This window comes from Otolemur garnettii, unplaced genomic scaffold (assembly GCF_000181295.1).
Source record: "Otolemur garnettii isolate 467f Iridium unplaced genomic scaffold, OtoGar3 scaffold00001, whole genome shotgun sequence".
NCBI lineage: Eukaryota > Metazoa > Chordata > Mammalia > Primates > Galagidae > Otolemur > Otolemur garnettii.
In genome coordinates, this window is record NW_003852396.1 from 35,007,645 (window position 1) to 35,032,804 (window position 25,160).

The 25,160-nt window shown below is 47.9% G+C and overlaps 1 protein-coding gene across 2 annotated transcripts; it reads right to left on the bottom strand.

Annotated features, from left to right (window-relative positions):
* Nucleotides 1-247: 247 nt before the first annotated feature.
* Nucleotides 248-25,065, bottom strand: TRIM3 (tripartite motif containing 3). 2 transcript variants are annotated; one of them, XM_003781034.2, is made up of 12 exons: nt 24,852-25,065; nt 15,985-16,152; nt 10,040-10,271; nt 9,663-9,814; nt 9,247-9,427; nt 8,232-8,964; nt 8,023-8,126; nt 2,811-2,978; nt 2,441-2,609; nt 2,174-2,244; nt 950-1,090; nt 248-820 (listed from the first exon to the last, which is right to left on the bottom strand). In XM_003781034.2, the coding sequence occupies exons 2-12, from the start codon at nt 16,113-16,115 to the stop codon at nt 668-670; spliced, it is 2,235 nt and encodes a 744-aa protein (XP_003781082.1). In that variant the 5' UTR covers nt 16,116-16,152; nt 24,852-25,065; the 3' UTR covers nt 248-667. The 2 variants fall into 2 exon arrangements, with proteins under 2 accessions (XP_003781082.1, XP_023369146.1); XM_023513378.1 differs by lacking the exon at nt 24,852-25,065 and adding an exon at nt 16,270-16,331.
* Nucleotides 25,066-25,160: the final 95 nt, after the last annotated feature.

The following is a 25,160-nucleotide window of genomic DNA, read 5'->3' on the forward strand; positions in this document are numbered from 1 at the left end:
CAGGCTCGTCTTGAACGACTTGTCTATTTCTGCAAAAAAATGCAATGTCTAGGGATGGGGATTTGGCAACTGGCTCAGGATCCCAGGGGTTTACCATCTCTTGGTCTCCTCTCCTGAAGTTTCAAAACATTAGAATCCATTTGGGAAGCTAGTCCCCTGCCTGCCTGCTTGTCCACCTTTTAGTCCAGAACAAGTCTCATGACCGCATTCTCTCACAGCCCTGCCCCACAAGAATCCAGCAAAAACATCTTGGTGAAGACATTTATTTAATATGGGGGGTGGGGTATTGCTGTCTCTGTCAGTGTGTATAGAGTGGTAGGGAGACAACCAGAGGGACTTCTGTCCTGGAGAAGGAGGCTGTTCTGGCCTCAGGCTGGAGGGTGGGGAGCAGACTGAGGGGGCAGGAGAGGTGCATAAGGGGGTAGGGTGAAGCTCTGCACACATCCTTGGGCCCACAGTCCAGGCCCATCCAGTCACCAAAGCAAGAACCGAATAAATAAAGTGCAACTGTGGGGCAGGGGAAGCGGGGAGAGGGAGGGCTCCAGGCGTACCCACGCCCACAGCCCACATTCAGTGCTGCCATGTCTGGCCCACCTCCCAGCCAGACCTTCTTGTCCAATCACCCCTATGTCTGCTCCTCCATGTGCCAGGCAAGGGCCCTGTGCAGCTACTGGAGGTACCGATAGGCTTTAAAGCAATGGTTGCCAGCATCAGCCACCACCACATGGCCATCTGAGGTCAGTGCCAGGCCCTGTGGGCCATACAGTGGCTCTGCAGATGTGTTGATATAGGACAGGAAGGAGCCAGAGCTGTCGAATACCTGGAGAAGGAGTGGAGAATGGAGGGAGAGGTAAGATCAGGTGGATAAGAGCCTGTATTTAGGGGGTAGGGGGGTGCATGGGGCACAGCAGGAAACCTCACCCTCATGCTATCCTGGGGCCTTACTCACCTGGATGCGGCTGTTGCCCCAGTCAGCCACAATGATGTTCCCATTGGAGTCCACAGCTACTCCTGTGGGGGCATTGAACTGCCCATTGCCCTCACCATGGGAGCCAAACTTGAAGAGGAACTCTCCGTCGGCACTGTACACCTGTGGGGGAAGGGACTAGGGACTGGGGACCTGGCCTCAGGCAGAGAGCAGGGCCTTGGAGGGGGATGGGGTGAAGCCTAAGGGCTGAGGAACCCCAGATCTGCAGCCAAGATAATCTTTCTAGGTTGCACATCTATACACCGTACTGGCCTACTTGGCATCTCCAGGTGATATCCTTTGGAAATGTCAAATTTAATAGCCCATCTTCTCTGGAAAGTCAGTTGTTCTGAGTTCTCTACCTCAATGACTAGCAGCACCCATTTCACCCTGAGTAATTCTCAACCACACCTTCTTCTCTCCTTGATAGCCAGTTACTTAACTCTTGATTCTATTTTGAATCCATCTCTTAACTCTGTACACTATATACATGCTGCCACACCTTTATCACAGTTTAGGTTCTCATCATTTTTTGTCTGGATCACTGCAAAAGACTGATCTGCCTGCCTCTCATCTTGCCACAGCCTGAGTCATCTTTCTAAGACTCACAGGATTGCTTCATTCCTCCACAGAATCTTTCTGTGACCCCCCATAGCTCTTGAGAATAGAGCAAGCCTCTTTGCTGGGCACGTGTGCCTCATCCTTACCTTGCACCTGTGCCCTCCTCAAACCCAGTCTGAACTACTTGTTTCTAGAACACACTACGGTTCTCACTTCCCATTCTAGGTTCTGCCTGTATTTTTTGCCTTAAACACTTTCCTTCTTCTCTACCTTTTGGCTAATTCCTACTTGGGCTTTAGGTCTTCCTCAGATAACCTCCTCTAAATCAAATACTTCTTCTACACCCTCCTACAGTTCCCTGCACCTCCCTATCATAGAATTTATCATATCATATTGTAATGTCCTGGTTACCTTTTTCTCTTCCCTACTAAACTATAACCAACAAGATGGGGAACATGATTGTTTGTTCATCGTTGTATCTCTAACCTCTAGCATAGCACCTGGGACAAAGTAGCCATGCCACAAATGTTTATTGTTTGAATGAGTGATCTCAAGTGGATGAAGAAGGAGATAAAGGGGAGAGGAGTCTTGTGGAAGAGGAAAGAATATGGGGAGAGTGGTCATGGAGGGAGGGAAGACACTGACCTTCACTGAATGGTTATGGAAATCCGTTACTACAATCTCATTCTTGTTGTTCACAGCCACAAAATGGGGCCCTGAAAATATAGAGTGGTCATAGCCAGGAATGGGGAAGAGTGTCCTTAGGGTATTAGGAAATGGGTATGGTCTCTGGGATGATGGGCTAGGGTACAGGGAAGGAGGGATCTCTGGGACCAAGATAAAGGAAAAGGGTCTTTAGAGCTGGGTACCTAGGAGAGTTCTCTAGATAGATCTTAGTGTTGTCTCCCATACCTGCAAAGTGTCGGTCAGTGGCCCCACGGCCCCCAAAACGGCCAACTAGCTTGCCATTGGGCTGGAAGGTGAAGACGCAACAAGATTTATTGTCAACCACAATGATATGTCCATTTCGGTCTACAGCGACACCCTTGGGGCCCATGAGGCGGCCAGCTCCAATCTTGGTCTGGAGGAAGAGAATACTCTGAGTGGTTTTATGCTAATATGGAAAGCAATCCCCACCTGGCATCAAAGTAGAACCTGGGGATGAGCCAGAGGATGAGGAGGCAAGATTAGATCACTCCAGGCCCCGACCACCCAAAGGCATAAGAATGGTCAGCATAGCTGGTCACCGTGGTATGAACACAGCAATAGTAGGGCCTCTCACCTTGAACTTGCCCTCAGGAGAGAAGATGCTGACCCAACGGTTGTCATAGTCTGCCACAATAATGTCTCCATTTGTGTCCACTGCCACACCTGTGGGGCGCTGCAGCTGCCCAGGTGAGCGTCCTCGGACCCCAAAACGGAACTTGAACTGGCCTTCATTGGAGAACACCTGGAGCAAAGAAACAAGGGAAGGAGTAGGGAGGAGGGGAGACACTGTGGGCACAGAGAGAAGGGAGTAGGATCCTGAGGAGAAGGCTCCCCACCCCCGCCATTTATTCAGTCACTCAATAAGCACTTACTGACACCAGGTTGTGGGTACAGAGAGAAATCAAAGATGGTGGCAGGTCTGGGGGACATGAGGCAGAGGTGTGAATGGGGTCGTGAGAATACCAACAGGCTGAGGGAACGGCGAGGAGAGGCTTCACAAGACGCTGATGTCTGAACTGATGGTCCAATATGAATGCCAAATGATGAGCCCATGACCATAAAAGAGGTGGAAGGGAGTTCAATCAGGGGGAATATTAAAAGGCACAGAGTCTAGAATGGGCACTGCTTGAGGACCAGCCCAGTGTGACTGTAATATAGGGAGCACCCTGGTGAACAACAGAAGGAATTGTGTTTTATCCTGGGTATAGTAAGGAGTCACTGAAAGTTTCTGGGAAGAGAAGTGACCAGATCAGATTTGCTTTAAAGATAGAGCACTCTGGATACAGGGAGGAGTCAAGACTGGAAGCTGTTGCCCTGACAGATGCTGCTGCAATGGTCCAAGTGAGAAATGATGATGGCTCAGACCAGGAGAACTGGCTGGAGGGAAGCACATAGAGAGATACATAAATGATAGACTCAATAGGACCTAGTAGAAGACTGGAAAGGGGTAGGTGAGAAGGGAGAAAATATACAAGGATTAGTCTATCAGGCTATGGGGGTGACAAGGAATCCTTCCTCTTGGACACAGAGAACCTTTCAACTTCCCTCCTCCCCCCTCCTCTACCTGAGCTGTCCAACATGGTCAGGTCTCCTCATCCCAAAAGCACCACCTTTAGTCCTCCTCCCTCCTTAAGCTAAGCCTTTTGGCTTCTTCTTCACAGCCGAAACATTACTCACAGCATAAGTCTCATGTGCTCTGCTTTGTTATAGGCTCTGGGGACATAAGACGAACCAGAGCCAAGAGCAGCCTTAGAGAACTTAAGTTCTGGGCCTTGGCCTGGCTTTTAGATCCAGACTTGGTGGACTAGGCTCCCCACATCAGCCCCACCTCCACCCCATATTAGTCCTACAGGGCTATTTAAATTGCTCTCACCAATAGACACCTTCCTCCTGATAAGAGCCTTCCATAAGCCCTCCCCTGGCCAACCAGCACAGCCCCTGGGTTCCATGTTGGTCCTCTGTGTCCATAGGAGAAGAAAGGTGCTGTGTGAAGCAGAAGTGAGGGGAACTAAAGAGTCCCACCAGTTCATCCGTGAGATAACACATCTGCCCCCTCCAGTCTAAGCAGCTCAACATTGTCTTAGGCTTAACACTAATGAGGCTTTGGGAGGCCTTGCTTTTCCCATACTATCCCATTCCACCCCTTGCACCTGGCCAACTCCTACCCATCCTTCCATTCTCAGAATTTCCAGGTCATTTCTTCAGAGAAGTCTTTGATGACCAAACCTCCCCCCCCTTCCAAATTAACATACACACATAAAGCTTTGTCCCCATGATACATGCTTCATAACTCTTTATAACAACTGTCGCTTCGTAGCTAAATAACTGTTAAGTATCTGGCTCCCTTCTAAGGATGTAAGCCCCACGTGGGGCAAGGACTGCATCTGTTTTGTTTGCCCCTGAATCACAGCACTGGTATAGCATTTGTTACTTAGTAGATGATCAACAAATGAATGAATTCCCTGGCTCAGTCTCGTAACTAAACTGGACATCTTCACTTAGATGCCATAGCTATCTCAAATTCAACATGTACAAAAGTAGATTTGTCAATTTATACCCAGGCCTGTTCCATCTACCCAGTGTTGATCCCTCCCTCTTCCTTGGCATCTCATGGCTTATCAAAATCTGCCATTCTATCTCCAGAATCTGATGGTGTCCTAGTTTGGTTCTTAACATCTCTCTCCTATGCCACACTATCAGTAAGTGGATCCTTAACTTCAGGGATTTCACAGGCTAGTGGAAGGGAGAGACTAAAAACCAAACCAAACCAGAGAAAGATAAAAAAACAAACAAACAAAAGCAACAAAATAAACCAAGGATTCCAGGAAAGTCTGAAAACTGCTATAGGAAAAGACTGAAGTGAGGGTACTTGCAGAAGGATGTGATTAACATTCTACTTGCAGGGATAGAGAAAGTTCTCACTGTAGAACTGATAAGATTTGGGGCTACAGCAATTACACAAGGATATAACACATACAAAATCAACTTCTTTTTTTAAAACTACAAAATGGTTTTTGTCTTCTGCCAGCTGATGCTTAATGAGGGGATTTGCTTCACCATCCACCACAGAAAAGTCCAAAAAAGGAAAGGTTCAGGAGAACCTCACTCCTCATGAACTGAAGGTTTTGTGACACCCATGTGGGAGCCCAGCCCACATCAGCCCTGAGGACCCCAGAGTAAGAGAAGCAGAAACTCAGCTTGCCAGTCTAACAGTGATGACTCTTGGGTGTGAGTAGTAGAAACAAGGAGGCCTGGTAGAGGAGTAGCAGGTATTTGGAAGGGAGGGGGCTACACCAGGCCCTCATTCTCAATTCCCCACCCTGAAGCAATGTGCAGATAGAGCCCCTTACCAGGGAGACAAAGCAGCACCACCTTTCTGTATATGTGAGCAGCAAGCACAACAAGTAAGGTGTCCTGAATCTTTTTTTTTTTTTTTTTTTTTTGAGACACAGAGCCTCAAGCTGTCCCCCTGGGTAGAGTGCCATGGCATTACAGCTCACAGCAACCTCCAACTCCTGGGCTCAAGCGAGTCTCCTGCCTCTGCCTCCCAAGTAGCTGGGACCACAGGCGCCCGCCACAATGCCCGGCTATTTTTTTTTTTTTGGTTGCAGCAGTCATTGTTGTTTGGCGGGTCCGGGCTGGGGATTCGAACCTGCCACCTTAGGTGTACGTGGCTGGCGCCTCAGCCGGTTGAGCTATAGGAGCCAAGCTGGTATCCTGAATCTTTTGCTCTCCCTTTTGTTGAGATAGAGTCTCACTCTATCACTCTATTACCCAGGCAAGAGTGCCATGGTATCACCCTAGCTCACAGTAACCCCTGGGTTCAAGTGATCCTCTTACCTCAGCCTTCCAAGTAGCTGGACGTACACATGCCCTCCACAACACCCAGCTAATGTTTTAGAGATGGGGTCTTGCTCATGTTCAGGCTGGTCTTAAACTCCTGAGCTCAAGAGATCCTCCTACCTCCCAGAGTGCTAGGATTACAGGTGTGAGCCACCACACCTGGACCCAAATTCTATTAAGCCAAGAAGCATCCCACGCCTAGTGGGGAGGAAAGGAGTGTGCTTGAGTAAGGTCCAGCACTGTACCTGCCTGCCCCCCAATCCTTTCATCATCATCCAGACTGGGCCCAAATGCCCCCCTGTGCTGCACTGGGCCTCTCCATTCCTCTGCTCTTAGAAATAGGATAGAAATAAAGTTGGAGGGAACAAGACTGGGAATCTGGCCACAGAAGAGTTCTGGGTACTTTTAGCCTGCTGGGAGGAAAGTAGGGTCTCAGGAGGAGCTGACACTGAGGGGAGAGACCTTAGCTGAGCTAGATCCATGACAGGAGTACGCAAGCAGGGACAGAAAGTTTAAATGTACAGGTGTTGTGGAGTAAGGATCTTCAGGGAAATGTTTTGCTACCCAGGAAAAGGTTTCCAAGAAGTAAAGTAATAAAGCATGGTAGTCAGAAACAGTCTCCTATCAGATAAAATACAAATTCCACAGGATCATCTCCAAATCCATTCACAATATGACCTCAGCTTCCCCTGGCTCCTAATAGTAATCTACCTCCAGCCTGCTGGGATCCTTCCAGTTCCCTGCACAGCCTCCTCCAGCACTTTCCCACCTCCTGGCCTTTGTTTACAGCCTCCACCTGGACAGTGATATTTTTAACAATGGCTAATATTAGAAGGTTTGCTAGGTGTCAGCTACTGTACATTACATCATTTAATACTCCCAGCAATCCTGTAAGGCATGTTTTTCCTAATTTTACACATGAGTTAACTGAAGCTCAAAGAAGTAACATGACTTGCTAGTATGCAGCAGAGCTAGGATTAGAGCTCAGGTGTCTGATTTCAGAGCCTGAGCTTTTAACTGTTATGCTGTGTTGCACTGTTGTCCACTTTGTTGGGCTCAAGGAACAGAGAGAAAAGTCATGTTTCCTAGTTTTAAAAAGGAATTCATGATGAAGTAGAGCCCATGCCCACTCAATATGGTGGGATGCCCTAATCAGGGCATACTAGGAGAGGCAGGGCAGGATCACCTGTGAAGTTAGGCTACAATTTCTAGCCATTGAAAGTACCCCTTTGGCCAAGTTACCCTCATTTGACTGTCTAGACAACCAGATGGACTATAGCGATTCCAGATAGAAAATATACATTCTGAAGCCAGGCAGACATGTTGGAAGATTGCAGGAGAGGGTAAGCCTGCATCCTGACCACCAGGAGAAAAGGAGAAAGGCTCAGGAAGAGGCAGAGGGGAAGGAGCCAATTTGGGGGGTCCAGAAGCTGCTCTGTCCTGAGCCATGGCCTGGGAGGTAGAGGGTGCAAACACAGTAAACCCTGGTTTCTTTCTTTCTTTTTCTTTTTTTTTTTGAGACAGAGTCTCACTATGTTGCCCTCGGTAGAGTGTCGTGGCATCACAGCTCACAGCAATCTCAAACTCTTAGGCTTAAGTGATTCGCTTGCCTCAGCCTCCCAAGTAGCAGAGACAACAGGCACCTGCCACAATGCCTAGCTATTTTTTGTTGCAGTTGTCACTGTTGTTTAGCTGTCTCAGAACAGGTTCGAATGCTCTAGCCTCAGTATGTGGCCAGCACCCTAACCACTGAGGTACAGGCACTGAGCCTAAACCTTGGTTTCTGACTAGAGAAGCTAAAATAAAAGCTATTCACTGTTCTTAAGAAATGATGTTATCTGTAGGGTTTCCTCTTTCAGGAGGGGCAACCTGTACACTCTATCTTTTCAGAAGGCTGTAGCTTGAGAGCCTTGGTGTTGGGAGAGAGTGATAAAGGTGCTTACCTGGATACACTGGTTGTTGCTGTCCGCTACCACTATGCGACCACTGCTAGCTGCGGATACACCTTGTAAATTGGTGAATTCACCCTTCTCCCTTCCACGGCTACCTGTGGGGAAAGGAAGGAAGGAAAATAGAAGAATGTACTTGGAGGTCTTTTTGAACTTCCCTTCCTTCCCTGCCCCCAATTGGCTTCGTCCTCGGCCATCTGTACCAACACGAAAGACGAGCTCATCCTCAATTGGGTTGTCCTTCCGTTTGCCGCCTGTGCTGTACATGGAGCTTGGCCTACGCACCGCCTTCTGGCGCACATGGCTCCCGGGGCCTCCAGGAGATTTGACTCGACGCTTCACATCATCTGGGGAAGGTGGCAAGTCCCCAGGACGTAGGGCACGCACGCGGAAAGGACTACCACGCACCGGCTGTCCATATAGCAGCACGGAAAGGAGAAGCTCGCCTTCGGTGCGCGCTGTGTACACTAGCTCATACGTGCCATTCTTATGGTCCACCACCGGCACTGGAAGGCGTGTGCCATCTGGGCCCGTGATCTCGGCGCGCAACTCAGCGCTGCCTGTGCGTACCAGCCGCCCATCCTTGTCTTTGGTAGTGACGGTGAGCGAAGCAGGCTGGCCCACTAGTGCCTGTCGCAGGCCCTCTCCTGTGGCTACCGTCTCATGTGCAGTGGCACTCGTGGTAAGCAGCGCACCTAGGTTGAGCACCGATCGCCGTAGCCCATCAACCTCAAGGACCAGTTCCAGCTGTGCGTTCTCGTGTGGCCGCTCTGGGAAGGCCTGAGCTGCCAGTGCTGCCAGCCGCTCTCGCATGTGCTTACGCACCAGCAACACCTCCGGGGCCGAGCCCAGGCGCAGCGCCTGCTCTGCGAAGCTGCAACTGCTGCCGATGTGTTCCTGACCCTGGCGCAGTGTGTCTAACTGGGTCTGCAACACCTGCAGGGGGGTAGAGGAGGGGTGGTTGAGCAGACTGGCACAGAAAGAGTCTCTGTGATGACTGATTAACTTGTAGTACTATGGCATGAAAAAAAAATGAAGGTGTGTGTGGACAGAGGACACAGACGTCTGCAGCACCCTCTCCTCTCCCCACCTCTACTCCTGGTATCAAGGGCCAGAAGGTACAGGCTGCCGAAAGGGGAGTGCTGGTGTGGAAGGCAGGGACACAACAGAGTCAAGAGAACATCTCAGGATGGTGCTGGAGGGAAGGGTCAGAAGCACCTTCTGCTTAGCCCCGCAGATGGTCTCCAGGTCGCTGACCAGAGCCTGCTTGCGCTGCTGCAGAGCCTGCTCCAGGTCCTCGAAGGCCGCGCTGATCTGGGCCAGGGCCTCTGCCTTGCGCTCTTGCAGCTGCTGGCTGATGCCCCCGACTAAGGCGATTGCGGCAGACAGCTGTGGCAATCTGGGAAGGGCAATATCTCATACCAGAGTTGCTGGGGGTGCCCTCACCAAACCATCCCTTCACCTTGGGGACCCTGCTGCTGCCCTCCTGGAGACGTCCTCCCTAAGACTTCCCTGACACTTCTCTGTCCTTCACAGACTCATTTTCTCTTTTCTCCCCTCCCCGGAACTCTGCCCCTTCCCCCACTGAGATACCATCCTGTGGCCTCCACACCCAGGTCCCTATTGGTGCCTACCGGCCACGCACAGCCTCGAGCTGGCGCTGCAGGGCCGCCTTGTGCTGCTCCACCACATCCCGCAGCAGCACGGTGCCGTGCTCCCGATGCTCCCCTGCACGGCACTCACCACACATGGCTGTCTCACAGGCCTCACAGTAAAACTCCATCGTCTGATGGTACAAGGACTCTAGTTAGGCAATGGCTAGACATTACACTTCTTTGTCCCTCCCCTCCCCATCTGTCCTCATTGCCCCTCACCTTCCAAGTGCATCCCCTACTTGGACCACTCATCCAGAGAAACACCCTGTCACCCCCAGTTACTTGGCACCCCCCCAACGCCTCTCCTCCTCCCCCCACCCCAAGTCCTGGCCTCACTGGGCCTCGCTTGGGCCCACCTTGCCTTCATGGTTGGGGCAGGAGAGAGGGCGGCCAGCCACTGCACTGAGGGGGTGGGGGTCCTCGGGGTCATGGGCTCCATCAGGTGCTTGCTGCATTGCCTCCATGAGGCTGCTGATGAAAAAGTTGTTCTGCAGTGCGGAGACGCCCTGCTCAGGGAGGATGGACGTCTGCCGGCACACTGGACAGGATAGTGTCAGGCTCTGGGCAGGGATGTAGTTCTGGAGGCATCTGGCCAGAGAGGAGGGGGAACCAAAGGTAGGAAAGGGTGAAGGGGTGCCAGCACACCCCTCCTTGTGCCCCCTATGGCTGCTGAGCCCTCTCCTCAGAGGTGTGCCATTACACTTCATTTGGAGACCTCTCTGGTTGATACATCTCATCTATCAGCAGATGTAAAGGGCCTCACCTTACAACTGAGTAGAAACACATCTCTCACCCCCTCGCAGAAGAGCAGTTTACCACAGTATGCACAGGCACAGGTTCACTTTTCAGAGGTGTTTCAAACTCTTCTCATGAAAATGTGTGACCAGTGCCCCCCCCACTTCATTAATTCATTAAACATTTACTGACTGCCTACTCTTACAAATCTGTGCCAAGCTCTGAGGAACAAAAAGATAAGGCACAGTGTCTGCCCTTAACATACTTCCAGTCTACAGAGGAAAAAAAGAGCCACAGAAATAAGAGTTTAGAGCAGTGCAATGTCATAGAGTAATGATTAAGGGAGCGTGGGTCCTGGAGCCAGGCTGCCTGGGCCCAACTTCCAGGTCATTCACCTGTTATACTGTTGACCTCTGATGTTTCTTAACTTTGAAGAGCCAAGGACTCTTCCTTTCATAAGATAGAAGACAGTGCAGACTTCACAGGGTATTAAAGATTAAACGTAAAATACTTTCTTACAGTTAAAGAAAAATAAATGCCAAATGTCTGAATCACAAAAACACTATATATGATAGGCTACTAGTATTACTTATCACTAATATAAGAAATACAGTAGATGCAGTGATAAGGAAATGCATTTGGCTCAGGTGGGTGGAGAGGGTGGCCAGAAAGTAAAGTAAGCTAAATCTTCATGGATAAGTAATTGTCAGCCTGACCAAAGAAAGGTGCAAGAAAAGAAGGGTGTTCCAGATACAGAAGGCAAGTAGAAACAGCGTACTGTGGGCGAGGAACCACAAGTAGTCCTTTGTAGATACGACTGGAGATGAAGCCCAAGGCAAGGAATGTTTAGAGAAGTGAATGAGCTTAGAAGTTTTTGCAATAAGATCCTGCAAGAGGGTGGTACAGCCAGGTTTACATTTTATCAAGCTGTTCCTCACCACCTCTGTGTGTGGGGGTGAATTTAAAGGGGATGAGACAGCAGACGAGATGGGCAGTGGAATCATCATCTAGTTACCATTTATTAAGTGCCCATGTGCCAAGTGCTTTCCTTTCCAATTTATGTTTATGTTAACAGGCTCAGAAAGGGTAAGTGTTCCAAGGTAAGTGCTGGTGCCTGGATTCAAATCAAAGCATGTGCTTAACCAATACACTCTTATCATAGTCTAGGCAAGAGTTGAGGGAGACCCGAACTTAGGCAGTAGTACCGTAGACTCTGAGAAGGGAACACGTTCGAGTAGTATTTAAGAAGTACAGGTGGGAGGTGTTGTCGGATTACATGTGAGAGTGAGAGAGATGAGTCGTGGTTGGCTACCAGCTTCGTAGCTTAGATAACTGAATGAATAGTGGTGGTATTCTCTAAAATGAAAACCAGAAAAAGGAGTAGTTTATAGGAAAGTTCACCTCCATCCTGGTTGAATTTACTGTTAACAGTGGAACATCCAGGGAGAGGGCAGGAGACATGGGGGAGAATGCAGCTTAGAGACAGAGATGGGTGTGCCATCCACATGTAGACAGCCTCAGTGGCCATGGGAGAGGATGAGATTGGCCCAGAAGGGGTAGAGAGGGACAGAGCACTCAGCAAATCCTGAACAAGGACAACAAAGAGGATCAGGCCAAGAGTTAGGAGGAGTGGCAGTGTCAGGGCTGCAAAGTGAGTGGCACGTTTCCAGGAGGGAATGAGTAGTCATCAGTTCAAAAGCAGCCACGGAGTCAGGCAAGGTAAGGACTAGAAAATGCCCACTGAATTTGGCAAATGTGACAGTACTTCTGTCTGCAAAGAAAACAGTGAGAGAGTGGCTGAGGAAGGAAAGCTTGGCTGCTGCAAGTTGCAGAGTGAAGGGGAGGTTAGAAGTTTGAATGAGCAAGGAGTTAAGGGGTTGGATGGCACTAGAGAGGGACAAGGAGACTGTTTGCAATGGGAGTTTTGAGCATCTTTATGGAGGAGACAGGAAAGAGGGTGAGGTGGAAGAGACTAGAAGATGGACAAGACAAGGTCTTGGTGATGAAGGAGTGACTTGAGCTGGCCTGAAGAGGAGGAGCAGACCCCAGCCTCTGGATGGAGGGAAGTGGGAAAGGAGCAGAGGACACAGAGGGGCACAGGGGACAAAGTTCAGAAAAGGTGCCGAACTGCCTGGGGCAAGATCAGCTGCCCAGAGCGAAGGAGGGAGGATTCAGCAGGATGGTAATGGCTCATATTAGTCACTGAAGGGAGTGGGGAAGGACACCTACTAGAAACAGACACAGGGCTGAAGGAAGCTGTGTTTGAAGACCACAAATTTGTGGAGGCAACATCTGCACTGTGCAAACTCTATCTGTATACTTTCTTCTTTTAATGTTCCCCATACCTTTTGATCTTAATTAATTAAAATCTAACAAATACTATGTGCCAGGCATGATTCTAAGTGCTTCACAAATATTAACTTATTTAATTGTGACCTACTTTTCCCTGTAGTCCACTAAAGTAGAGTGGTTTTTGTTTCATACTCCACATTCCTTAGGGCCAGAAATAAGGTGGGGTGGAACCTTCCCTCTTCTCAACTGGAACACTTCTGAACTATTCTCCTTCAGCTCCTTTGAAGGTCGTGTCTTACGTCTATACCACCCTCCTTGTTATTTTTGCCACTAACCTAATGGCTACTCCATTCACTTAACTCTTTCTCCTGGTTCACTCTCTTCTTTTATTACCTGACCCCCACCACACACACACACACACACACACACACATATACACACACACTCTGCCATTGCTCTCAGTGGCTCTAACATCCATCCACCATCATGATTTCATAATTCTTTGACCTCCACACCCTCCATGATGTTTTCCTCTATGTCATCTCAGCTGGACACTCCCATGCTCCCACCACCACCTGTATCTTACTAACAGTCAGTACATGCATCAACTCTGAAAACTGCATTTCTTCCTTTCCACCCTGTTCTTCCACAGCTCTCCTCTCAGCTCACTGAATCTAGTACTTCTCCTGCAAAACACCTTCTAACTTATCAATACCTCCTTCCTATCTCTTGAGTTTACCTGACTTACAGTAGCTTCCTAACTGGTCTCCTGTTTGCACCCTTGCTCCTTTATAAGCTGTTCTCTACACAACAGCAGTGTAAACTTTTCAGTCCTCAAATGGTTTCCCACTACTCTTAAAAGAAAATCCAAACACTTTTTTTAAACCTACAAGCTCCCCCATAACTGTCCTGACTCTCTTTGATTTCACCTCATCCTACTATTTTTTTTTGCAGTTTTTGGCCAGGGCTAGGTTTGAACCCACCACCTCCAGCATATAGGGCCAGTGCCCTACCCTTTTGAGCCACAGGTGCCGCCCCAACCTCATCCTACTTTCCTCCTCACTTACCCACACTGACTTATTTTCTTGTCTCTGAACCTACCCTGTCTACTTCTTCCTCAAGGCCTTTGTACAGATTTTTCTGTTGCCTAGAATAATCTGTATATCTGTTTCCTTCTTATCCTCAGGACAGAGGTCAATTTTTACCTCCTCAGGGAAGTCTTCTTTGATGAATATAGAATGGACCTTCAGCCCAATAACCATCACTTGCTCTCTGGTTATTTCCTGCAAAACAAACTGTGGCTCTCCTGTTTATTTGCTTGCTTACTATTAGTCACTGCCTACTAGAACATAAGCTCTCTGAGGATAGGGACCAAGGAATAAATGAATGAGTACTTGTTGAGAGTGAAGGCTCTGCAGTTAACCTAGATTCAGACCTCTGCTATTTACTTGCTGTGTAGCCTTGGCAATATTTCTTAATTACTTACTGACTCTGAACCTTAGTTTCTTCCTCTTTAAAATGGAGATAATAAAGTATCTGCTGTGAAGATGAATTAAATTTATATGTAAATCACTTAGTCAGTCCCTGATTCTAATAGCCACTGGTATTAGAATTTCTCAGGCCAATGAAAATCAGGCACTCAGGAGTGCTTGGTGATCTAGGCGCAGAGACATCCAATTATGGATCTGATCCAGCATTGAGCTTCTACTGCATCTGGCAAAGGACAAAGGTTTGTAGGAATTGTGAGTGTGGGCAGTCAGATGGTCAGCCATAAGATCCAAGATGGGCAGGAAAGAAAGGGAGGTCAGGATGAAGTTGGTGACCAGGAAAAGGAGGAGCAGTTGAAGGGGCTAGATGTCTACACTGAGTCAAAAGTGATGTAGAGGGAGTGAGGTGACAGGAGCCAGAAGTGGAATACTAGAATTTATGACTGCAGAAGTGGTATCATTCTGGGTGATGACAACATTGAGGGCATGGTTGGGAGAGTGTTACTGAGGTAGAGTGGGAGACGTCCCTGGAGAAAAACAGTCAAGAACCAAGAGGCATGAGTGGGTAGTGAGATCCCCTGGCTGATGGAAGAACTTGACTGGGCAGGGAGGCTATTTCCAGTTGATGAAGGAATGAAAGCAGCAGAACTAGAATCTCAAAAGAGCAAGGCCAAAGAAAAGCAGTGTCCTTGGGGCAGAGCCAGGTTTCAATGGAGGAAAAAGGCAGAGGGAACCTTGGATAGAGGCAATGATGAGAAGACCCAGGGACGAGGTGACCCAAGACAGAGCAACGACGGATAAGGGCCTGAGAGAGAAGTTGTCAAAACACACATATGATCACTTATAAGACCCCGCAAAGACCTTGGCTTTCAGCTCAGGGTAAAGATAAAATTCCCTAACAGGTCTGCAAAGCCCCAGGTGGTCTGGCCTCCACCTATATGTACCTCCAGCTTCATCCCATTACATTTTTCTTTGAATCACACTCACTCCACTCCTGTCTCTCTTACCTGACACATTCCCTCCTGCTACGTGGCTTCTTCCAATGTTCTCCTTTCCTGCCTAGAGTGCTCTTCTAACTCCTTTTACCTAGTTCATTTCTATATATTCTCCAAATCGCACCTTGGCAAAAACTTCCCTTATTGTCCAAACTATAAGAGATCCCACATGCTAATCTCTTATGGCTGAACACTTTATTTGTAGCACTCACTGAGGATGTAATACTAAAGTTGTCTGTAATCTAGATATGACTTATGTTTACTATCTTTCTCTTTTACTATACTGTAAGCTCTTTGAGAGTAAGGATCAGATCTGTTTTTGCTCATCACTGCAGCATACCCAATGCCTGAGACAGAGTAAATAGGAATGATGAATGATGGACAAAAGCCTAGAGGCTGGGAGGGGCTGCCTTTTACTCAGTGCCTGAGGATGACAATGAAGGCGGACAAGAGAGGACAGACCTAGCTTCCAGTATCATCCCACTAGTCACAAATGCTGCTGGTGCCAGAATGGCTAGAGTCTCAGTACAATCTGATTTCTTTGGTGGTGTCAAAAGCTGCCATGGGGTTTGGAAGCCCAATTCTAGGCAGGGACCATAGGCCAGTGTTAGTAGCTTCTGGTCCTCTCACAGGTTCTTACCCACAAACCCTCACCTCCTGCAGGTTGGGGTTTATGTACAACCTTTCCATGTATGCATGTTTCCTTCACTTATTATAGGTTTCTGCATGCAGCTGCCCTCTCAGGGGAGCCTGCAAAGTCCTCATCCCTCCCTGGTTCACACACCCCCTCACCTCTCACAGAAGGTATGCAGGCAAGGCAGAACCTTGGGGCACTGGTACCGATCCAGGCAGATGCTGCATACCAGGAACTGCTTGTCCATCGGCTGGACCTCTGGGCCAGGGCTGTCCTCCCTCTTTGCCATGGTGCCCACAGATGGCTCCTGCTACTCACACCAGCTTCTGTATGAAGAAATGGTCAGCACCAGGGAGGCCAGCACTCCCTCTCACTGCCCGATCCCCCCCCCACCTCAAAGCCCTTACAGAGAATTCCCCCCATCACTCTGCTTCCCCTCCCACCTTCTTCCCTTCCTGGGACAGGACTGGGCAGTGACCAGAAAGAGCAGGGTGAAGTAGGTGGGTTAACTGACTCCTGAGCATGGTGTTCTGTGTAAAAGCACAGACTTAGGGTTAGACTGGGTTTTAAACCTGGCTCAGACTCTTCACCAGCTATGTAACGTAGGATAATTCACATAACTTCTCTGGGCCTCTCTTTCTTAATTTATAATTGCAATGGTTTAGATATCTATTTCCTCCAAACTTCACGTTGAAGGCTGATCTCCAATGTTGGAGGTGGGGCCTAATGTGAGGTGTTTGGGCCATGGAGGCAGATCCTTCATGAATAGATTAATGCCCTCCCTGAGGGTTGGAGGGTGAGTGAGTTCTCTATTAGTTCCTTCAAGAGTTGGTTGTTAACATAATTGCCAGGTCATGGAAGAAGCCCAAGTGCCCATCGATTCACGAATGGATCAACAAACTGTAGTATATATACACCATGGAATACTATGCAGTCATTAAGAAGGATGGAGACTTTACATCCTTCATGTTCACATGGATGGAGCTGGAGAATGTTCTTCTGAGGAAAGTATCACAAGAATGGAGGAAAAAGTATCCAATGTACACACCCCTACTATGAAACTAATTTATACCTTTTATATGAAAGCTATAACCAAATAGCCTAAGAATATGGGGCAGGGAGAGGGAGAAGGGAGGGGGAAATGGGTGGAGGGAGGGGGTTTGGAGGGATTACTTCTGAGGTTTATCTTATAGGGGTACAAGTGAATCTTTCTAAGAGTAGAATGTGAACGTTTTAAAACAATAACTGAGAAAATGACATGAAGGCTGTGTTGACCAGTTTGATGAAAGTATTTCGGACTGCATGTGAAAACCCCACACTGTACCCCAGAAGTGCATTAATGTACATAGTTACCCCTCAATAAAAAAAAAAAAGAGTGGGTTGTTAAAAAGGGCCTGGCACCCTCCCTTTTCTTCCTCTCTCACCATGTAATCTCTACAAATGTGGGTTTCCCTTCACCTTCTTCCATGAGTGGAAGCAGCCTGGGGCCCTCACCAGATGTCCGGTCTTGAACTTTCTAAGAACTTTCCAGCCAACTAGAATCATGGGCCAAAAAAACCTTTTCTTTATAAATTACCCAGGCTCAGGTATTCCTCTATAGCAACCTAGACTAAGACAATAATTATGGGGATAATAATCCCTTTCAAATGGTTGTTTAGAGAATGTGAAATTGCATGTTTAAGTGTATGGCACAGGGATACCTGTTTTAACTGATACAACCACCCTTCATCTCCTCTGCCTCCCCTAAATCCTCCACTAGGAGGCCTTCTCCCCAAATCCTGTACCAGGAGTGTCTCTCCTCTAACTACCTGCAGCTCTTTCATCTATGCCTTGACCCACCTCTGAGCACAACTACCTGGGGTTGCATTTTTTTCAACATCCAGTTAGCATTGAGGTCAGGATTGCCTCCTGAATATCTTCTCCCCTTCTCTCCAACCCCAATTTTAGGCCACCATCAGATTTCTCCTGGAATAATAGCTTCCTAAGTTGTGTCCTTGTCTCCTCACTTCTACCTTCTCATATGTGCCCCCTGCAGCCAGTAAAAGGCTTATAAAACACAGATTGATCTTCTCATTACTCCCTGTTTAAATTTCTTCAATGGTTCTCCCTTGTCCAGAGGACAAAGTCTAAATTCCTTAAGCTGGCCAACTAGATTTAACTTTTCTAGCCCATACCTTCCTCTACAACCTCATGTCTCATGATTCCATGATCAGTCACATTGGTTTCTTTTCAGTTACTAGAAAACTCCTTGTTCTCCTTTGCTTCTGGGCAATCTGTTCCCTCTGCTTAACTTCTGATCTTTCAGGTCCCTGTGTAAATGTCACTAACTTCAGAAGATCTTCCCTGATTTCCCACAGTCTGGATTAGATGTTCCAAATTTGGGTCCCTCAGCACCCTGTGTCTCCTCCATCCTAGTGCTTATACACTATGCTATAAGCATATACTTCAGTGCTTTCTCCACTCCATGCAGTGTTCTTGAGGGCAGGTATTATATTGTAGGTTTTCATTCCTAGCACTTAACACATAGCCTGACATAACGATAGTTCTCTATTTATTGAATTAATTCAGCAACTCAACAAATATTTATTTACTAAGTGCTTACTTTGTACAGCCACCAGGAATGGAATGATAAAACAGATATGGTCACTGTTCTTGCCGTGAGGAGGTGGTGATAAATAACCGAGTAAATGCATAATTACAAATTGGTGACACAGGGGTGCTATAAAGAAAAAAAAGGATACTATGAGAAAGAACATTTTCATCAACTAGGTGATCAAGGAAGGGCTCTTTAAGCATGTAACTTTTATGCAGAGCTCTGAGGGACAGGAGAACAATGGTAGGAGTGACAGCAGGGAATAGCAGAGAGTCAGAGTGGGAAATCATTCTGGGTTGAAGGAATAGTAGGATGAGAGTTCTTAACCAGAAGGCTCATTGAGAATCTGAAAGAAGCATGTAGTTGGAACAAAGAGCTGAATTTGGGGAGACAGGCAGAGATGAGATCATGTGGGATCTTGTGGGCCACATTTAGAGTCTGATTTTATCCTAAGTTGGGAGTAGGCACGATTCAATTTATAAACGAATACAAATAAATGCAAAAGGAACTCCAGCAGCTATGAGAATGAACAGAAAGAGAAGAATGAAATCAAGAAACCAGTTAGGAGTCTATCAGAGTTTCTCAGGTAAGATGATGTTGGGTATTAGCAGAGCTATAGGCAAAAAGACTCATCTGAGAAATATTCACGAGGTTGAATCCAAAGGACATCTTGATGGACTGCACGAGAGAGGGAAAAAGGAATGCCAATAATGCCTACCAGGTCTCTTACTTGAGCAAACAATGGGCCATGAACAGAGATAGCAAGAGCTGAGCAGAAGTTGGTTTAAGATTTTTTTTTCCCTAGACATGCTAAATTTGACATGATGTCCAGTAGAGCTATCAAGTAATGAATAGAAGCTCAAGAGAGAGTTTGGGGCTGGTTATTGATTTGGGATCACTGGCCTATTAATGGCACCAATGAATGTGTGAGATCACCTAGGAACAGAGTAGACAGTGATTAGAAAAGGGCCCAGCACAAGGGAGGAAAGCCAGCAAAGGTAACTGAGAAAGCAAAGGGAGGAAAACCAAGAGTGTGGAACCAAAAGAATCAAGGGAGAGAGAAATTCAAGAGAAAGGAGGAGGGAAGCAAAAAAGGCACTGGAGAGTCCACCAGATTTGGTAGTGGTAGTGGAGGAGCAGGGACAGAAGCCAGTTCAGAGTGACTGTGGAGTAAATGGGAGATAAAGTTAACACAGCAGAGGCAAGCAATTCATGGCAGGTATTTGGTCATGAAGGGAGACAAAAATAGGTGGACTACTTCAAAATAGGCAGTGACTAGGACCAGGTCACTGCTGTCTGTGCTCAGTTACATGCATCACAGACCTCTCTAAAGACAACAAATGCACATATGCGAGGCGGCCAGTACAGAGCCCTGAGCTGAGGGCTGAGATGGGCTGAGCTGTATGAGTGTTATGTCTGTGTGAAGGCGGGCATGCATGGGGTGTGGAGGGCATGCCAGAGAGCATCCTTCCTAATGTGGGCACTGGGATCCTGAGGATTTCTCTCCAGATGTGACAGGTTCTGAAACTGGAAACTTAATATCAGGACAACATAGCAAGCAGGAGGGAGGACAGATTGAGGGTTGGAAGGACCAGGAGGCCCAAGGCAAGCTGAGGCTTCTGTCTGGTGAAGGGGAGGCTTGGAAGGAAGAGTAGGAGTGAAGTGCTAGGACCTTCTGGGGCAGCTGGATGTCAGGCTCCTCCTCTCTCCAAGCCCAAAGGGTTCTTCCAGCCTGTCACACAGGGGCGGGGATTGGGCTGTGTCCAAGGAATGACAGCTCCTCCCTCCCCTCCCCTTCCTGCTTCAGTTTCCTACCCAGATGTACTGGGCATGCAGCCACTGCGGCCATACCCCAGGCTGAATCTAAGATCCCCTTTCTCTCATGGGCTCCTATTCCCACTTCTCCCATCCCATTGTACTCTACATATCTTCCCCCAGGGTCCTATGGGCACGGGTTCAGGTGGACTGTTTATCACCACAGACACCTGCAGGGCCTTGGACTCAGCTGGATTTAACTCTCCTTCCTCAGGCTGCCTTCTGCTTTCCCTGTATCCCTTATCTCACCCATCCTTTATGGCTCAGTTCTCAAGGCACTTCATTCCCTCACTCAGCATTCACTCAACACCTCTCCTAGGCCTGAGGACACAAAGATAAATAGTCACAGTTCAGCCTTCATGGATTCTACAATGTAATAAATAGATTACTACAATGCAATGTGGTAAGGACCATGATGGAGAAGCACAGATTGTTCCAGGAGTACAAAGGTTACCTAACTGGGTAGGTCTGGAGTAGGGGTGAGTCTGGAGTTGGAGGCTGAGGGACTTCTATAGAAAGTGACACTCAAGCTGAGAACTATAGGAAGAGTAGAAGTTGGAGAGCACGGTGCCCTCTGCATCAGAAGGTTCAATCACACACTGTGACAGGGAGGGCTAAGAAATGATATAGAGAGGTAGGCAAAAGTGATATCATGCAGTGTTTTGTGTTTTTTTTTTTTTTGGTCTTATTATGGAGATTAGACTTTACCCTTCTCTGCAAGGGGATTAAGGCTTTAGTCAAAAGAAAACTTTGGGGGACAGGTTTAAGTATTGAGTGACAAAAACCAGACTAGAGTGCCATGGCCTCAGCCTAGCTCACAGCAACCTCAACCTGCCAGGCTCAAGTGATCCTCCTGCCTCAGCCTCCTGAGTAGCTAGGGACTTGAGGTACGCATTAGCATGCCCACTAATTTTTCTATTTTTAGTAGAGATAGGGTCTTGCTCTAGCTCAGGGTGGTCTGGAGCTCCTGACCTCAAGCTATCCTACCATCTCAGTCTTCCAGAGTGCTAGAATTACAGGAATGAGCCACCATGCCCCAGCAGAGTGACAAAAGAATATTTTTGACTGCTGTATAGGAAACAGTTTATAAGGGTCAAGAAGAAAAAATTAAGAGATTGCTCCCTTGATCATGGGAGTAGTAAAGAAGTGGATCTCACGGAGAAATGAACAGAACTTGGTGACTGATTGGTTTTATATGAAGAGTCAGAGTCAGGGGAAGAAGAAAGAATTAGAGATGATTCTTAGTATTCTAGCTTAAAAACTTTGGAAGGGCAGTTTGGGGGAGAGGATGATTAGCTCTGTGTCTAATATGACAAATCCAAGGTTGCTATGTGACGTAATTCAAACAGAGAGGTCCAGTTGGCAGTTAGAAAGAGAGGTCTATCCTGGAGATATGGATTTGTATGTTGTTGGTATGAAGATGGTTCCTGAAACATTGGAAGTGGAAGATATCACTCAGATAGGGTAAAGTGAGAAAGGAGGGCCTATGACTGAAAGTCTAGGAACCTCAGTATTTATTTAAAGTACAGGCCCAGTAAGCAAAGCCTACAAAGACTGAGACTATATGCCCAGAGAGGCAGGAAAATTAGGAAGAAGAAATGTCGTGAAGGCCAAGGAAGAAAAGAGCTTCATAAACAAGGGACTGAAATGCTGCAGAGATGTTCCCACTTAAAGTCCCAAAGAAGCTGTCATTAACCTCAGAGAGTGTGGCTTCCAGAAAGCACTAGAGAGGATGTCAGATCCAGAGAGTTAAGGAAGAAGTTGATTATGAACAAATAAAGACAGCCATTGCTGACTCTACTAGATCCTTGACGTCTGCCATGGATGTGTTTCAAGGGTTTTCAGTTTCTCCAGATTTTCAAACAACATTAACTTCCCCCATGACTTCCTCTTACAATATCACAAGATTCCCAGTTATACATGATTTACACAGCTGTGAGTAGAGGTGACCAAGGCATTGTTGGAAAAGGATGCAAGAGGTCAACTAGGCTTGCTTGGTTGCTAAAATGACTCACTTACTTACTAGCTTCCAGGTGTATTTAATTATTTGAGATCTCAGCAAAATGACTACAGGTTATAGTCTTTGGGTTTTCTCTGAAACAAAAGTATGGATTGGATGAGGCAAAGTCCTCAAGGCCAAAGAAACAATTAAATAAGATTGTCAGGGAAAAAAAGTGTTGAAATTCACAGGACCATCCCCCTCATCACTGCTAGACTGAGTAGGTGAACCATTCAATCAAACTTCTCTGGGCATACTTTGGGCCAGACCCTTCAACTGGTAACTGGAGATACCAAGCCAAATCAGACACACTCCCTGTCTTTTACACATTTTTAAACTAGTGTGGGAACAAACATGAAAATATATAACTACAATGTGATATGTTCAAACTACTACAGCAGCAAATGAAGTATCTGATTCTGAGGGTGGTGGAAAATAAAGGCGGCTTCCAGAGGCAAGGATACTTGAGCTGAGTTTTGAATGATGAACAGGAGATTGACAGGTACACTCAGAAAACAGTGAGTAAAGAAAGAGAAGCATGAAAAATTAAGAAATACGGACCAGCTGGGGACGGGCAGAGGCTATACTTGATGCTTTTATGATTCAATCTGTGCATATTCTCCACTTGCAACTTTGATTGTTCTTCCCTGCCCACTCCTAAAAGAAAAATGTTTAGTTTCACAGAGTTTTGTTTTAGGGTCTCTTTTCCTCTCATTTTTCATCTTTTGCCTGGGCAATTTCATTATCTCCCTTGATTTCAGTTAACATCCAATTGCTAATGATTCCCAAAGTATTATCTCCTGTTGAAGACTCTCTTGAACACCAACCCCATCCAACTCCACCTTGGGCATCTCTACTTAGATAGTAGACAGGGACTAGTCCAAAACTTAATTCATGTTCCTACAACCTACTCTTCCTGCAATGTTTCTCATTTCAATAAGAGGCACCACTAATCACCTAGCCACACAAGCCAGAACCCTGATAGTCTTCTTAATTATGTTTTCTCTTTCACATTTCAGGAACAAGCTATGACTATATGCTTGATTCTGCCTCTGAAGTGTATGTGAGTTTATAAAGTCAGGAGATCTGGGATCTAGTTCTGAGTCTATCACTACCCCATTCCCTTACTTGTAAATTGGGAATGGGAGGGTTTTTTGTTAAAAATCTGTTAAGGTTTCCTTCCAAGGCAAGGCCTTATACAGATTGTAATATGTGCCCATGATTAAATCTAATCTTGTACTATCTTGATGATTTCATTGATAGTTTCACCATAAGGCTAGATGTGTTACAGGATGGTCACAAATGCCCTCCCAAATAAATGTATGCTTAATTTTAAGGCATCTGTGACACTCCCTATGAACACCCTCTAGCCATACAGGTTCTCTGAACTTGGGCTGTACTATCTCAACTATGGGCTCTTTGCTCAAGTTCTTTTCTCTCCAAGAGTATCATTGTCCCCTAAGTGGCAGTGGAGGTACCTGGCACACAGGGTGCACTTAGTATATGCTGGTAACAGGAGTGCCATGTTTCAATCTCTGCAGTTCCCTTTCATCAGAGAAAGATGCAAATATAAAGGCAATGACAAATGAATAAAGTTCCAAAGAGAGATAGCTCTGCTTATCACATGCAAGCTTTTCCATAGCAGAAGATAGTAAGTGCTCCATCACTGGAGGCATACAAGCCTAGAGAGGCAGGGCATCTGTCAGGCCTGCCGCTCTAATTTCAGTTCTGCAGTAGACCAGAGCCCAGCTCAGGGGATGAATGGGCACTGATGAGCTGGACAGACTGGCAGGGAGAAACCTGTGAAAAAGATCTCTGTACCTTCTCTGATCTCACAGATATGATCTTCCTGCTGAGGCCAGTCCTGGGTTTCTGTTGTCCACTTCAGAGACCCCCGATCAAGGCCTGCCCTCAGTCTGACTGACCTCCCTGGTGTGCAGCCTGCCTCTCCAACCTGCAACCATCTGTCCCTGCAGGTTTGCAGCCCAGAATCTCAAGCCAAGTCCAGGAGGGAGGAGGTCAGAAACTGAGAGGGGTCTGGGATCCTCCAGGTGGGGCCCAGGGTGCAGGGGAACAGAGGGGGTCCTTTCCTATGAGAAACAGCCTCGCATGAGGCTTCCGGTCTATTGAGCAATGCACGGGGAGGAAAGGTTGTCCTCCATCCTTACTGGTGTGCCTTTGAGTGCCAGAGGGGGTTGCAAGGGGTGGAGGTGTCTGCACCAGGGAGAAAGGAACCCTAAGACATGATGGGCCACAGTATTCCAGAGTCCCACTCAGCAATCCCACTCCCCTGACCACCACTATCGTTTGGTCGTAGCGTTTGGCATCCTCAGCCAACACACTCTATTTCCCAAACCCTGTGCTCCTCCAAGGAACCATCACCCATCCATCCGCGCCTCCCCCCTCAAAACATGGACCTCACGTGAGCAGCCACAGCCCGAAGAATCCCCCTGCTGCTCTCTCACTGACATGGGCACGCCTCACGTGGACAGAGACAGGCACAGCTTTTGAAAATCATCCGCGCCCCCACCCACAGAGACGCTCCGACCCGGACCTGGACCCTGACCCAGGCAGATCGGGATACAAGCGCACCCTTGGGGCCCGCCCTTCGCACTCACCGCGTTGGAGCAGGATGGGAGGGCAAGGCCCGGAATGTGGCCACTCCGAGGGGCCCGCGGCGCTGCCCCCGCTGCCAGCGCCCGTCTGCCCGGCCCTGCCCGCGGCGCCGCCCCACGTCCCGCGCCTCCGCCTGTCCCCGCGCCGGCGCCGCCGGACCAGCCGCACAGGCCGGAGGGAGGGGCCGGGGCGGGGCTGCGGACCGGCCGGGGGAGGGGGCGACTCCAGAGCTGAAGACCCACCTACGCCCCGCCCGCCGCCACGGAGGCCCCGCCCACCCACGCCTGCCCCCTCCTACCCTCCCGGCTCGC